Source organism: Egretta garzetta, unplaced genomic scaffold (genome assembly GCF_000687185.1).
Source record: "Egretta garzetta isolate BGI_Z169 unplaced genomic scaffold, ASM68718v1 scaffold2, whole genome shotgun sequence".
In the NCBI taxonomy this organism is placed as follows: domain Eukaryota; kingdom Metazoa; phylum Chordata; class Aves; order Pelecaniformes; family Ardeidae; genus Egretta; species Egretta garzetta.
In genome coordinates, this window is record NW_009258894.1 from 1,402,668 (window position 1) to 1,417,438 (window position 14,771).

General features: G+C 33.8%; 1 protein-coding gene across 1 annotated transcript in view; it reads right to left on the reverse strand.

Annotated features, from left to right (window-relative positions):
- Nucleotides 1–14,771, reverse strand: part of FMN1 (formin 1) — a 145,485-nt gene that overhangs the window by 81,461 nt on the left and 49,253 nt on the right. Inside the window, exons 5-6 of the mRNA XM_035889787.1 lie at nt 10,868–11,658; nt 6,497–6,647 (exon numbers count right to left, since the gene is read on the reverse strand). Coding sequence (XP_035745680.1) covers nt 6,497–6,647; nt 10,868–11,658 — 942 coding nt within the window. The remainder of the gene's footprint in view (nt 1–6,496; nt 6,648–10,867; nt 11,659–14,771) is intronic.

The following is a 14,771-nucleotide window of genomic DNA, read 5'->3' on the forward strand; positions in this document are numbered from 1 at the left end:
TATTTGGTACTACAAGAACAGATTTTGGCTCTGCAAATTAAAGAGGAAAGGGAGAACCTATGGCTTGAAAACAATTACGTGTGCCTATCAGCTTAAAAATATGCATGGATATGTACAGACAAGAAACGTTAACAGTTTAGAATGAACGAAAGCCAAATTGTTTGCATTAAAACTTCAGTCCTTCATCTGGTATGAAAACATCAATAGAAGACTTTCAGAATCTGGGAAAGATGTTAAATCCTTCAATTTATATTCAAGTCTACTGGAAGTTGAGTTCTTTCAAAAATAACTGATTTTTTTTTCAGCAAAATAGGTTAGAGTCTTAATATGCTAATTGTTTTCAGTTTTCCTTGTTTTCGTAAACAGCTATGAACCTTAATGGTACTGTACTGAATCTACTTACAGTTAAACATTTTTGGTACATAAAACTTTATAGCTGAAGTCCATTTACAATTTCAGAAATATAACGTAACAATATGGTTTTTTAAATAAGCCATACATTCCCAGACAAATGCTTTAATGCAAGTGTTAGTGGATAATACAATAGGTGCAGAAATCATATGTCCAGAATGCTACAACTAAAATCTAAGCATAAGAACATATAGAAATGATTATGAAAACAATCTAGATTAACAGTTGCACTTTCACAAGCATGTCAGTGATACTTTAAAAATAGGAGTTAAAAACAGGAGTCATATTCAAAAGGCATTTAAAGTGTAAATGTCCAATAGAATCCATACCTAAATTCAAGTTATGTACTAAAATAACCTTGTGAATCTAGAACTTTTTCTTCTTGATTTTCAAGAAGCTGTAACTTCTAAGTGATTTTGAAAGTGGGACCAACTATGTGCATTTGAAAAAGCTTAACTAAAGACCACAACAACTTACGTGGTGTAAACACTTTTAGATCCAATGTATATTGCCAAGCTGCATCATACCAGTAACTTACATATTTAGATTAAGCTAACTGAACTAGTCAAAACTTGAAAGAAATTTAGTTGATTCATATTCAGGTGCTAATGAACTTTATTTTTGTCCACTAACTTCACCTTTGGCTGCTGCAAATTCAACCACTTCAGAACTATCCTAGGAAAACCCATGCCTTCTATACATTATTAATCTATCTAGAGTTTCTGGGAAAGTCAGGATGCAAGCAATAGTCTCTTTTCCATGTCATAGATATCACATCCAAAAAACCACTGCACTATGTTACCTCATATAAGATTATAATGTTTTTAGTCTTACACTTCAAAAGCATTCTTATGACAGAAGAATTGCATTTATTAATTCTGAAATATATTGCACACTATTTTGCTCTAATATTGGGACATAACTAACATATTCATCTACACAGTAAATTCTTCCCATGCAGAAAAGACAAATTCTAATTTCAAGACATAATACGTAAAAAAATAGAATATTTGTTTTGATCATTACCTACATAATACTGAGCAGATAAATGCACAAGAATAAGGGCTTCCTGAAGTATTTCAGAGGATGGAGAGTTGGAAAAAAATAAGACGTTGTTCCAAAGCTGCTAAATTTTCTAAAGGAGTGCATGATGGAAGAAGCATGAGCAGCCACATACTTCGCAGAGCTTCTAAGCCCAGATGATCTTTACCATAGCAAACTTCAAGAGTATGTAAGTGTACCAGAAAGGTCCATGTGACCTTCATTTAAACAATATTATTTTTATTTTGTATCACTATCAAGTGAATGTACTATGTTTTTCCAAAGTAAGTTAATATATGCCTAAAAATAAATAAAATCACCCTCTATGCAGTCCTTTAAGAAGTTATGTTACCGGAAGGTTCTTAATTTCCCTTCCTCTTTTTCTCACATACTTGTTAGAATACCTTCTGTTTTAATAACTGCATTTGAAATTCTAATACTTTCATCTTCATGTCAGGATGATAGCCTCTAGAAACTAGTGTATCTCCATTAATAATCCTTTTTCTGGCGGACACAAAAGCAACAAGTTTGGAAATCATGAAAGTGCTTCCGCTCTGGAAAATAGGATAGCCAGCTGTTTCTGTCAATGAACGATGGACAGAAAGTGGACTTTATGCCTTTTAATTGAGTAACAGAATCACGAGGTTGGAAAGGCACTCAAAATGTCATCCAAAGCATTTCTGCACTTCAAGACAGTATCAACTACATGTGTATCATTCTAAACAAATTTTCTTCAAGATCTCCCAGTACAGAAACACAATCTCCCTATCCAAAATTGTTCTGCATTCCTTTGGTATCCTTACTCTTAGAAAGTTTTTCATTTTTCTTTGCAGCAGCTGTATGCTCTTGATGACACCTAGTGTGTGTCCCAATCAACCTTCTCTATTCTAGACTAAACAATCATAATAATTCAATTATTTTCTCAGAGACTACTTTTACACTTTTCATCATTCTTGCTCTTCTCGACTCTACAGTTAGTAAACATTTTTAATGAAGGGCTGTAGCACCTCAATCTAGATGCAGTTCCTAACTGAGACATGGCTCAGTAGATTGTCTTGCAAGCAATGCTTCTATTGAAATATCAGTTTTGTTTTCCCTTTTTAGTAGTGCCAGGGTTTGACAATTCCTGTTCCTCTTGTGAGCTGTTACAATACCAAGATCCTTTCTGCTAAACTACTACCTAGTCAGTTAGCCAGTTGTACCCCATCTTATTTTTAGGTAGCTGAATATCCTTAACTGTATTAACCTTGTGGTTAACTGTATTAGCTTTGTGCTTATCCCTGTCTTTCAGACCTTATCTCTGGTAAATGAAAGCTTTCTCAAGGGCCTACTCCAGTACATTCGAAGCTTCTCACAACTAGCTGGTGGCTACAGAGTTAATATTCTATTATCCAGGTCATAAGTGAAAATACCAAGGTAACCAGACCCAGCACAGGTGCCAACAGAATCCTCAGTGTATTCCCCTATTTTGATACTGAGTATATGTAAGAGTATAAATATATTCTATAATATAAACACTTATTTTATAAATTATATATTATATTGTAAGTACATTATATATATTGGTGTATAAATATATACATGAATATAAATATATACTCAGAAGTTTCCCTTCTGAGCATAACTTGCCAAATGGTACTGGAAAACAGACTATCTGTTCCATTTATGTAGGACAAGATTTGGACATTTCTGGCTGAATATGGTAGATGTCTATCAGCTCTATGTAATGAAAGCACACCATACCGTGAATATTTTAAACTGTGTTGCCACAAGTTGTCTACTATGTGGACAAATGGGTAAGAATAGAACAAAGTGAAATTTCTATAGGCTTAACGTGATGCTTTCCAGAGAAGCATTCATTTCACAATCTAAGCATAAAGATTATTCTGGCTGGTTTCACAAATATAATAATTCTGAGAATAAATGGAATAATATTCTTTCATTTGAAACTGCAGGAGAAATGTAAATGGATGGTCATAATTCAACAGGCCACTAATTGCTAGACTCCTTAGTTCTATAAAGAAGACCCAGTTAAATGAGAAAAAATTCTCCTCTAATTTGAGAGAATCTTACTTCCAGTTGCATAAGGAACTTCAATTCTCCTCTAATTTGAGAGAGAGAATCTTACTTCCAGTTGCATAAGGAACTTGATTTTGAGGCACTGATGTAATTCTCATTTAAGAAGAAAAGTATTAAGTAATCACATTTTAATAAGCAATCCCACACCACCTATTGGTCTGTCATTTCTCTAAACACCAAGCAGGCCAAACATAGTTTCTATAAAATGGAATGCAATAGGACAAAGTTTGTGAAGAGAAGAGATTTAATGCCGTGAATAGGTCAGCACTAACATGTATTATTAAATAAAATAGTTTACCTATTCCAGACACAAACTACTATTCCAGATTCTATCACTGTACTTGTATTTTGCTGTGGAAGGCTTTTTTTATAGAACATGAGAAAGGAATTCACAAAGAAATAGAAAATGACACAGGATCAGCTAAAAATTTTAATATATGAAGAACCTCATAGGATTCATGCATCTTTCTTAATGTCTGTAGAAAGCATCTTTAACCAGACTCTACGGTTCTATACACTGTGACACTTGTAGCACTCTTAAGACCACATAAGCACAAATTTCTGTACCAAAGCAAAGAAAAACATTGTTGTTAAAGCCCTAGTAGATAAGTTGTTAGAAAAAAGGCAAGAAAAGCTGAGAGCCAAGAAAAAGGATGAGAAAGCACAAGTGAAGCCAGCAAACCTGATAGTTATACATTAATCTACAGGAGCTTTCTTTTACTATCTACTAATAAACCCTCCTGTACTAAATAAAATGCCTCTCTACTGCTGTATTGCTTGCAGCCCACCAATATTGATCCATTGGAGCCAGCCTGCAGACATCTGGGCTTTCAGAGAGACAAAGAAAAACACAAGACCATCTAAGAGGACCAACTGTTTGTAAAAATATTCAGCTGTTACTATGAGTCTGTTTACAGAGGAAGGTGGAAAGACAGCATATACAATAAGAAAATGCTTCTATACTCAATTAAATTCAAATTTCATTTGAATCCTAAAAGTTGATCTATTTTTAAATTGACCAAATGATGGAAAGCTTAATATTGTTGACCATGAGTTTTTGAAATTTTCACAGAAAGCCCTACAATTCCCATGGTTTGTAACACCATGATCATAATCCCATGAGTTTTACCAAACTAAAGATGTAGTAATAGATACAACTCCTAATTTATCACTTTGGGGTTTTATTTTTGTATTTTCACACAGTACTTTAAAGGAACATTTTTCATTTCATTAAATACAGTAAATATACCCCTAAGCTTACATTTGATAAGAAAACAGAGTAATTCAAACAGTGGCATAAATAAAGAAGATTTCTTTGCAAGAAAATACACTGGTTTTTCACAAGAAATAGTACTTACTGTTATACCATTATTTCCTATCTTGTATAGAGTAACTATTATCCAATTCAATTTTGGATAAAGTTAAGAGAGATTGTTTAAAAATGTGCAGCTGTAGCAAATAAGTTGGTTTACAAAGCAGCAATGGAAAAGAATAATGCAATTTCATCTTTCAGAATACAGTGCTAATTCTTTACCTGGTTTGCTGTCATGTACCTGGAGAAATAGGTCTATTCACTTATTGCTGAGATTTTGAAATACAAAGGTAACCGCATATTAATTCTCCATTAATATTATTTTGGTTACATTCTTCAAAGTTCTTTAAAAACCTGTATTTCCTATTAAATAATTCTTTCTGAAAGAGGTAAATTAATGAAATATAAAAATAAGTTTTAGAAAGAGGGCATCAGAAATGTGAACTAATGGGATTTACAGATACAGCTGAGTAATACACGCCACATGGACTTGAAGCATTTGCCAGGTAAAATATATCAAAATATTTTTCACAGAGATGTTCATATCCAACTTCAATCTAACATTTGAAGGGCTGTAGCAAATAATTTTTTTAAGGTGTATTTACAAATGCCAGCATGTCCCTCATCCTTGCCCCATTTTTTGTTTTTCACTTTTTGCATCACATGAGTTTGAATTTTATAAATTCTATAGCCTTATTTACACTTCTTATTAACTACTGTGCTAAGACACAATACAGGAAGTTTATGATCAAAGATGTTTTGAAAGATCTGATTGCACTGATACGTATCTGTGTATTTATATTTCACGTTATATGTGTCATAAAATTGAAAAAGGTAGGCAGCATAGCTTACATACAAAGTGCCCTCTTGTGGTTCCAAGCAGGTAAACTCAAACAGATTTATGAAGTAATATATGTTTAAATGGGCTTCTAATACATAACCATGTTTTAGGGAAACAGTACTGATTATTATTCAGCCTAGAATTTTTCCTGCAGCAAATACTACCAATGTCGTTGCTTTGTCTTATCTGCCCATAGTAACTGCCAAGTATGAGCTCCCTCTGTAATGGACCAGGTCTGAGGCAGACAATATCTGCGCTACGGTAATGGCATAGCTACTGCATAAACTTGTGGCCATTAAAGACACAATTTTCCTGTCCCTTCCTGACACAGCTCTTTAGCTATGCTGGAAAAAAGTTTTTTGACATTCCTTATTCAAACCACCTAACAGTCCTATCTTGCTTTATACTTTATTTTTCCAGTAAAATTAATCTCAATGGAAGAGAGGTTTGTTACAGTAACTTAATGACAGCCTTTAATTATAAATCACTTCAAGGGTAGACATGTTCTGAAATATTGGCACTTTTAGATACAAATTAGAACTTTCATTCAGTTCTCCTATACAATACCTTTTCTGCCTCACTGGGATGTGAAACTTTCATTTTCAAAGGCAAGAAATCTTCAAAGGTAAATAACAACGCCACATTCTCAAGCAAGAGTTGAATCAACAATCCACTTATTTTGCTTTAAAATGAGATTCACAAAGCCATCTATTATCTGTTTGTTCAACAGTATATAAAATGGGACTTTTCTTGAAATGTAAAACTAAACAGTGACACAAAGAAAAACCCAAATACAAAGAAACAATAAATACCTTTTTTGCCTTGGTTTTTTTTTCATAAGTCTCTGATAATGGTTTTCTTTTTTCCTGAGTGGTGTCTTTGGAGAATAAATATTCAAACTCAGTAGTATCAAGTATATCAGGTTCTTCTAGTGATTCCCATAATGTTGGCATAGCAGTTTTTCTATAAAGGGAAAGGTAACAATAAATTTTCCAATAAACATTTATGAAAAAACAGAATAGATCTAACCATAATAGATGAAAATCCATAATAGATTTAAAATCCAAAGCAACAGGCACTGCTGCTATACAAACAGCATTCCTTCCCTATACCTTGCTCTCGTAAGGATGCAATATGTTTTGCAGAAGGCTGTACCAAAAAATTTAGCTAGTTAGTACCCATGCCCGCTAGACTACCCAAATGCATTATTTGTATTGTACAGATTTTTGCACAACAATCACTTGTGCAAATACATCTCGAAAGATTTCTGCCACTTCAACTAGGATGAGGAGTATTTCAAGAGCAGCTTTTTTTAAAAATTCCCAGTAATCCATTTAGACCTATAAAAATAAACAGCACCAACAAATAGTGAAGAAACTTTATTCAAGCATGGTTTAAGAGCATTGGGGTCATTTGTATAGGACTTGATTCACTTCATGTTAGCTGCAGATATCGTATGCTTATATTTATCCTTTTTGCATTTCTAAGAAACTAGAGTAATTATGTGGCCTATATTTGGGGAGACTAACCAGTATTCTACTCTATTCAACCAACTGTAAATTTTAAATGTGGATTATCTTTCCTTATTTTGCCTTCCAAGACCATATTTAGTTTTGGACACTTTGGAACTCATTTACACAATCCTCTAGTTTTATCTGGATTTGGGGAAAATACTACGCAGTGCTGAAAACACGGCACTTAAATTCTGAACGAGCTTTGTTTCAAAATTTTAATGCTTCAAGAAAATCTGTGGGACAAAACTTTTGAGTGCTCTTCTTGTCTGCTCATCAGTAGAAGGTGGGTCCACTTCTTCCAGCAGATGTCACTAAAAGGCAGTGAAATTATTTGCAATAAAAAAAAGTGATGAAAACCCCTATAAAATACACATGGCTGATGTCACTAAACATACTTTTATTAGATGTAATATGCAACAAAATGCAATACCTACCAATTTAAGCGGAATCAAAATTAATTAATTCTTTTTTCATATTTTGGATTTTTTCTACCTAATACTCAACTGTACATTTACTATCATGAATGTTTAAGGAGCTCTAATTTCTCCATTAGCATCTGCTGATGCAGCATAGTCTGTGCCACAGGACGTGCGCACAGCTCCACAGCTTCACTGTCCCTGCTATTAGCCATAGCGTCAGCCACACTGAGAAATGAAGGATTCTTTCTGGCTCTGTAACAAGAACTTTGAAGTCCTGGATAGCTGCTGGTCTGAGCAGCAAACCCTCGAAGAAGTTTCCAGTTCTAGTGCAGACCATGAAAATGCTGGACCATTACATCTGGTGACCAGCAGTTCACAAGAAAGCGGTGACTTAGACCTTATCTTTCATTCAGCAAAAGCATGATTAATCAGCAATATTTCAGAACAAACATTTTGATTTCAGTGAATCAATAGGAAGAATTATAATAAGGTTTATTTATGGACCAACTATTTATTCACTATGAGACATTTTTTCACCAGTAATTTTGGGGAAGTAAAACCAAAATGCTCAAAGTTCCTGCTCCAAATATTTCAATGCCTTTAATTCTGAATCGTTGAAAGAATACAACTGACATTTCATTATCTGTTTCTTCTTGTCAAACGTTTTATATAAAATATTAATACCTTACAATGCTTAATTATACCAGAAAAATTATTATTTCTCATCAAAATAAATTCAGACAAAAAGCTGTAAACTAAAAAAAAAATCATACTTAAGTAAATTTAAATGAAGATATTTACTTTAACAGTGTTTAAATATAAACCTAAAAAGAACTTAAAATAGAAGATTAAGAATACTTGTAAATAATGTATAACAAATAAATAATTTACAGTGACTTATTATTATAATAATGTAGTAAGTATTCTATAATAATAATCTGTCATATAATAATTAATAATATTTAATAGTATATACTATAGTTACAGTATATAATACAATATGTAACATAGTGTGCATACGTACATAGTATAGCATATATAATACTATTATATTATGACTGTAAGTCATACATCATAATAAAATATAATTTATTAAAATGTTGAAAATAACTTAGCATCTTTGCAACTGCACTTATGCTAAAATAATTTTGAGCACAGATAATAATGATTTGAATTTTAAGACCTGAATAATCATGTCATTTCATTACTTGCATAACACAGGACCTGAATTTTATTTCACGATTCTAGCAACTCCTTGTTAAACTAGAAATAGTCTGTGTTGCTTAGGCATCCCCCAAAAATACTTTTTTGAGCCAACCCTCTTCATCATTTCTGCTACATTAATAAACACTTGAAGCAAAGTTAGAATCAGTGAAAATCAAAAAGAGCAGTGGAGCAGCACTGAATGCACAGACCACTGTGGCAGTAAGGTATCCATGCTGGCCCAGAAATTGTAAATGGGAGTACTTCTTTTCAGCTGAATAAACGGATAGCATAAACAAAAGTTGAGGGATCATTTCAAAAAGACTGTCCAAAATTTGTTTATTTATGCCTGTTCACCAAATGATCCCTTATAAACAAATCAATAAAATAATATGTTTCATAGTCACTGTAGATTTGCTACAATGGTATATACTATTAGAATACTTTCATAGAATCATAGAATGGTTTGGGTCGGAAGGGGCTTTTAAAGATCATCCAGTCCCACACACACCCCCCCGCCATGGGCAGGGACATTTTTCACTAGATGAAGTTGCTCAAAATCCCATCCAACCTGACCTTGAAGACTTCCAATGATGAGGCATGCACAGCTCCTCCGGGCAATTTGCTCCAGTGTCTCACCAACCTTGTTGTAAAAAATTTCCTTATATGCAATCTAAATCTCCTTTCAATTTAAAACCATTGCCCTTTGTCCTGTCACTACAGGCCCTGGTAAAAAGTCTTTCTCTAACTTTCTCATAAGCCTCTTTTATATATTGAAAGGCTGCAATAAGGTCATCCTCCCCCCAAGCCTTCTCTTCTCCAGACTGAACAACCCCAATTCTCTCAGCCTTTCTTCATGGGGGAGGTGTTCCAGTCCTCTGATCTGGACCCACTCTAACATGTCCATGTCTTTCTTGTACTGGGGGCCCCAGAGCTGATGCAGTATTCTCACGAGAGCAGAGTACAGGGGGGACAATCACCTCCCTTGACCTGCTGGCCGTGCTTCTTTTAGCGCAGCCCACAGATACGGTTAGCTCTCTGGGCTTCAAGCTCACTTTGCTGATTCATGTCCAATTTTTCATCCCCGAGTATCCCCCAGTTGTTTTCTGCAGGGCTAGTCTCAATCCATTCATCCCCTAGTCTGTATTGATATTGGGGAATGCCCCAACTCAGGTGCAGTACCTTGCACTTGGCTTTGCTGAACTTCATGAGGTCTGCATGGGCCCACTCCTCAAACTTGTCAAGGTCCCTCTGGATGGTATCCCTTCCCTCACGTGTATCTAGCGTTTTATACCAGCAGTGAATCACAATAAGATTGGTAATTTATTTTTTTTAAATGTTTATTTTTGCAAACTATAGAGGTCTCTGTCAGTACTGGAACTCCTCCATAATGGATGCTTCATGCTAAAGGCTCCTGAGCTGCATATATTTATACATATGTTTTACTTTTCCTGCTCTGACAGAATTATACACAGAGGTTAGGTTCCAGATAAACTTTTTCTAGAACTGGAATCATAGAGGATGACACAACATAGTGCTCTAAAGATGGTATCACCTGAAATGACTGGAAAGCAAAAATGAAACTCTCAGTTCTCATCTGACCAAACCTTAACATTTCAATTCTAATTCTAAACAAGATTTAAAAAAAAAAAAATCTTTCTAATCTTGGTTAACTTTTTTGTCTTTAGTGCTAAGTCTAGGAACCACCCTGTCACTAGAGTTGTCCATGGAGTACTTGGATTTTGGAGAAAAAAACTACAAAATTTTTTTTTGTTATTATGTACCCAATTTTCATACATGATGCATATAATTTTAATTTATATTTAATATTTTAAAATAATTTCTTATGATCTATTTTTAGGTTTTTGTAACTGATTCCATTTTTTTCTTAAAACATGATAATTCCATGCCTAAGAACGTTATACACTCTTAGACTGTTAACTTTTTGTTATTAAGTCTTAAGTAGCATACGTTAAGTAGTAGTCTTAAGTAGCATTGTAGCACGGCCTATAAATAGCAACTCTAAGTCCAAATAAATATATTTTACCTGCTGCCTTGTAATTGTATCCGTGTCCAATACAAAGGCTTCATGGGACGGCTAGGTTCAATGGCAGGTTTTCGAGGACCTTGGTTTGTTATTAAAGTGCTATTAAAAAAGAACCCAGGCCCAGGAGGTGGAGGGGGTGGAGGTAACGCAGATCCAGGCAGTGGAGGAGGAACAGGAGGTCCCAACCCTGGAAGCGGTGGTGGTGGTGGTGGTGGTGCTTCAAAATTCCTACAGCCTTCAGAAAGTGGAGGTGGCAGTGGTGGACCAGATCCAAACTGAGATATCAGTGAAGTCAGACCCGTTGGCAAAGGTGGTGGTGGAGGAACTAAACCTGGTAGTGAAGAATCAGGAAGGGGAGGAGGAGGAGGTGGTGGAGGTGGTGGTGGTGGTGGTGGCGGTGGTGGAGGCAACAATTGTTTTGGTTGACAGGATAAGACACTTTCTGATGACTGTACATTGTAATTGTCCTTATTTTCACCTTGGACAGAAATACTATGTGACAAAGAAGAAATATTAAGCTTTTTGGGTACTATTTGGTTATTTTTCACAGCTCTGTTTTCTTCTTCACTAGGCTTTATGAAAGTTTCTCTGTCAGTCTGTATACATACATTTCGGTATGTCTTTGGTGGGTTATCATCTTCAGTAGAAACACCAATGTCCTTTGCTTTTTCGTTTCTTCTGTTTAATTTATTATCGAGTTCATTCCTCAGATGTGCAATGGTTTCCTCAAGCTGAGCAGTTGATACAGCATGTTCTCCACGAATATGGAATACCCTGAGTTCAAACTGAGACTGCAGAACAACAACAAAAAAACCCTTAGTGCAAATATTTTTCTAAAGTGTTTATTTTGTAGTAATTAAAAATCTTCACATTTAGACTATGTTCTTACTCTAAGCAAACCACAGTGACAGAAATACTTCACTCTCCCAGTTCTAAATGGATTTATTGCAAACTATTACATAATTGGACAGTTACTAATCTTTAAAGAAATGTAAGCAGTGTGTGTTTCAACAAAACGTATTTTATGAGTAAATATCCAGAACATCAATTTAGCAAGTTCTAACTTGTACATTGTCTTTAGAAAAACTTAATGGTTTTTAATTGCTGAATGTAATAATTAATAGTTCTCTACAGAAAAAGGTACCTTTTTCAAATGGTACTATACTTATTGACTATTTAATTTCATAAATATGCCATAAATATAGTTAACATGTTAGGAAGTAAAAAATAGATTAAACAGAAGTTGAGATTCTTGCCAGATAAAACAGTAAATAAATGAATTAAAACACTTCCTCAATCTACTAAAAGTGTTCTCATCAATTAAATTCACAGAGGTACACATAAATTCTCCTTCAAATTTATCCTTAATATTCGATTAAAACTTCCTTTCTACCATATATATTTTAATCTACAATTCAGGAAAATAAATCTTAGAACCAAAAGGATTGAGAGGATTTCACTGAGGTAGAAGGAAATAACAATCTCTCAAGAATATATGTAAGTAAGGAAAAATAAAAAACACACTTCTTACCACATATCAGAAAGTTACAAAACATTTGAGACAAAAACCTCTCATTTAAATAATCCAATCCAATACTGCTATTCCAGATCATTAAGTCCCTACAAGCTATTTTCTGTTATGCTATGATACTATCAGGCAGCTGACTGGTGTTTTCTTGTTCCTTTGCAAGGCAATGACTTCTCAAATAGCATTTTCCATGTTTCTTTTAGGATCTCTCTACAAAGGCAAGCCATCATTTCAACAGAAGCAGCTAATGAGCTGTGATTTTCCCAAATTCCTGCAGGCACAGCAATTTACACTCAAAAAATTCCCATATAATGCTGGTCAGAAGTGGCAACATAGTGCTCTCTACTTATCATTCGAGTGTTAGGTCAGAGTTAATAGTTTACATAATTAATTAATATGCATCCAAGTCATGCATATGTAGCTCAGTATGGCAAATACAGCAGTGTAATATACTGTAATTTTACACCATGCAAAGAAGCTTGAATAGATATACAAATGATATATGTTATTTCTTACAGCAGTATGACCAGCTTGCATTCTAATCAATTTGTTAAGATAAAGTCCAAAGTAAACAATCTGAAAATACTGGATACAAAATGCTCCTTTTCTTAACTGGCAAGTGTAGAGATGGGAAATCAAGTTTAATGTCTTACAAAGATAATCAGAGATTTGTACTGAAAACAATCCAACTTCTATTAGTTTTGTAGAAGAACTAGGAATAATATGTACAACAAATAGAACGTTTTTGCTTGGCTTTTTTCTTTTTGTGCTGTTACTCTATTGAATGTTGTCGCTCAGCTTAATTTTTAGTTCAGTTCAACTATCAAAAGATTTTTTGCCACTTGAATTGCTCCAGAGCAATCGCCTTTGTTTTTAAACTTGGCATACTGATCCATAAATGAGGTAATGAAGTAAGTTTGCCTTAGGGAATTTAGCTGTTTTGTTTATCATAGTATTTTGCCCCTATTGGACATCAAAAACTCCCTGATAGAACAATTTACTTTGAACGTTAAAGATTTTCCCAGCAGTAAATCTGAAGTCACCTTAAAAACACACTGTAAAACAAGCACAGTATTTAACAAAACAACTTATTACCTTTAACTGGGCATGAAAGCAACTGTGTTAGTATTATATACCTTTTCAAATATAATCTTCAGTCTTTAATTTACAATACAAAATTGGTGGTTTAAATTCAAAATGATATTTGAGGTTTTATGCTTTGTCTTGCTTTCACATTTTCAAAATTTTCTATTAATAAAAATAATAAAATTATTAACATAAATAAGAATTAAGGCTAAAATTACTAAGCATAAATAAAGAAAAGTGCCTTAATAAAAATGACACATGGGGAATCTGTGGAAGCAATGGAAAAGATCGCTCACCCAACTGACTTCAATATAAAAGAGCAATAAGTAATAAAATAAGTTTTTATTTTAATTACCTTACATCTCAAAAAAAAATCTTGTTCACCAAAATAAGATTAATTAATATTGAAATCTTTTCAGTTTGCATAACTATGATAGTATTTTCAACAAAAATGTCAAGAATATTTTGATTAAAATGTACTATCTTTTATATATATATATACATAAATAATACATACATATTCTTAATAAAGGTCTGCTTCCTGGCAAATATTTCTTCAAAAGAGATTAAAAGCTTTAAAATCTTATCATGAATCAAATGGAGATGAAACAGCATTCAGTCATTCCACACAGGTAGAATTTAAACATTCTCCTTCTGTCACGTACCATGACAAGTATGCATAAAGTCTATCACATTTTTTTTATTATACTACTAAGGACTAGTTAGATACCTTATCAACATGTAGTATTAATTAATAAAGAAAATCAGCGTGTACTAAACTTAGGCATCTTTGACTCCTGAAAGTAAGTCAATAACTAAAAAAATTATTTAAAAAACTACAATTTTCACTTGTCTGTGGCTTAAAACTTTTTACATGGTACTGCCTACTAGAATGAAACCTCAGAATGCAGGCTGCAGAATACTTATGGATAATCACTAGACCTCAATATACAAATCTTGAAGGAGCCTTTCGGGAACTCAAACTAAAACTAAGTTTACTAAAATTAACTAGATTTAATTAATTAAGGAGCAGGCATCTCAGGCATCTCACATAAGGATGTTGCAAGGTCATGCAGAGAGAAAATTAGAAGATCTATAGCCTAACTGGAACTTAAATTGGCCAATTCCATGAAAGATAATAAAAAATGTTTCTATAAATATATTAACAACAAAAGGAGAGCCAAAGAGAATCTCCATCCTCTACTGGATGTGGGGCGAACCATAGTGACAAAGGATGAGGATAAGGATGAGGTACTTGATGCCGCCTTTGCCTCAGTCTTTAATAGTAAG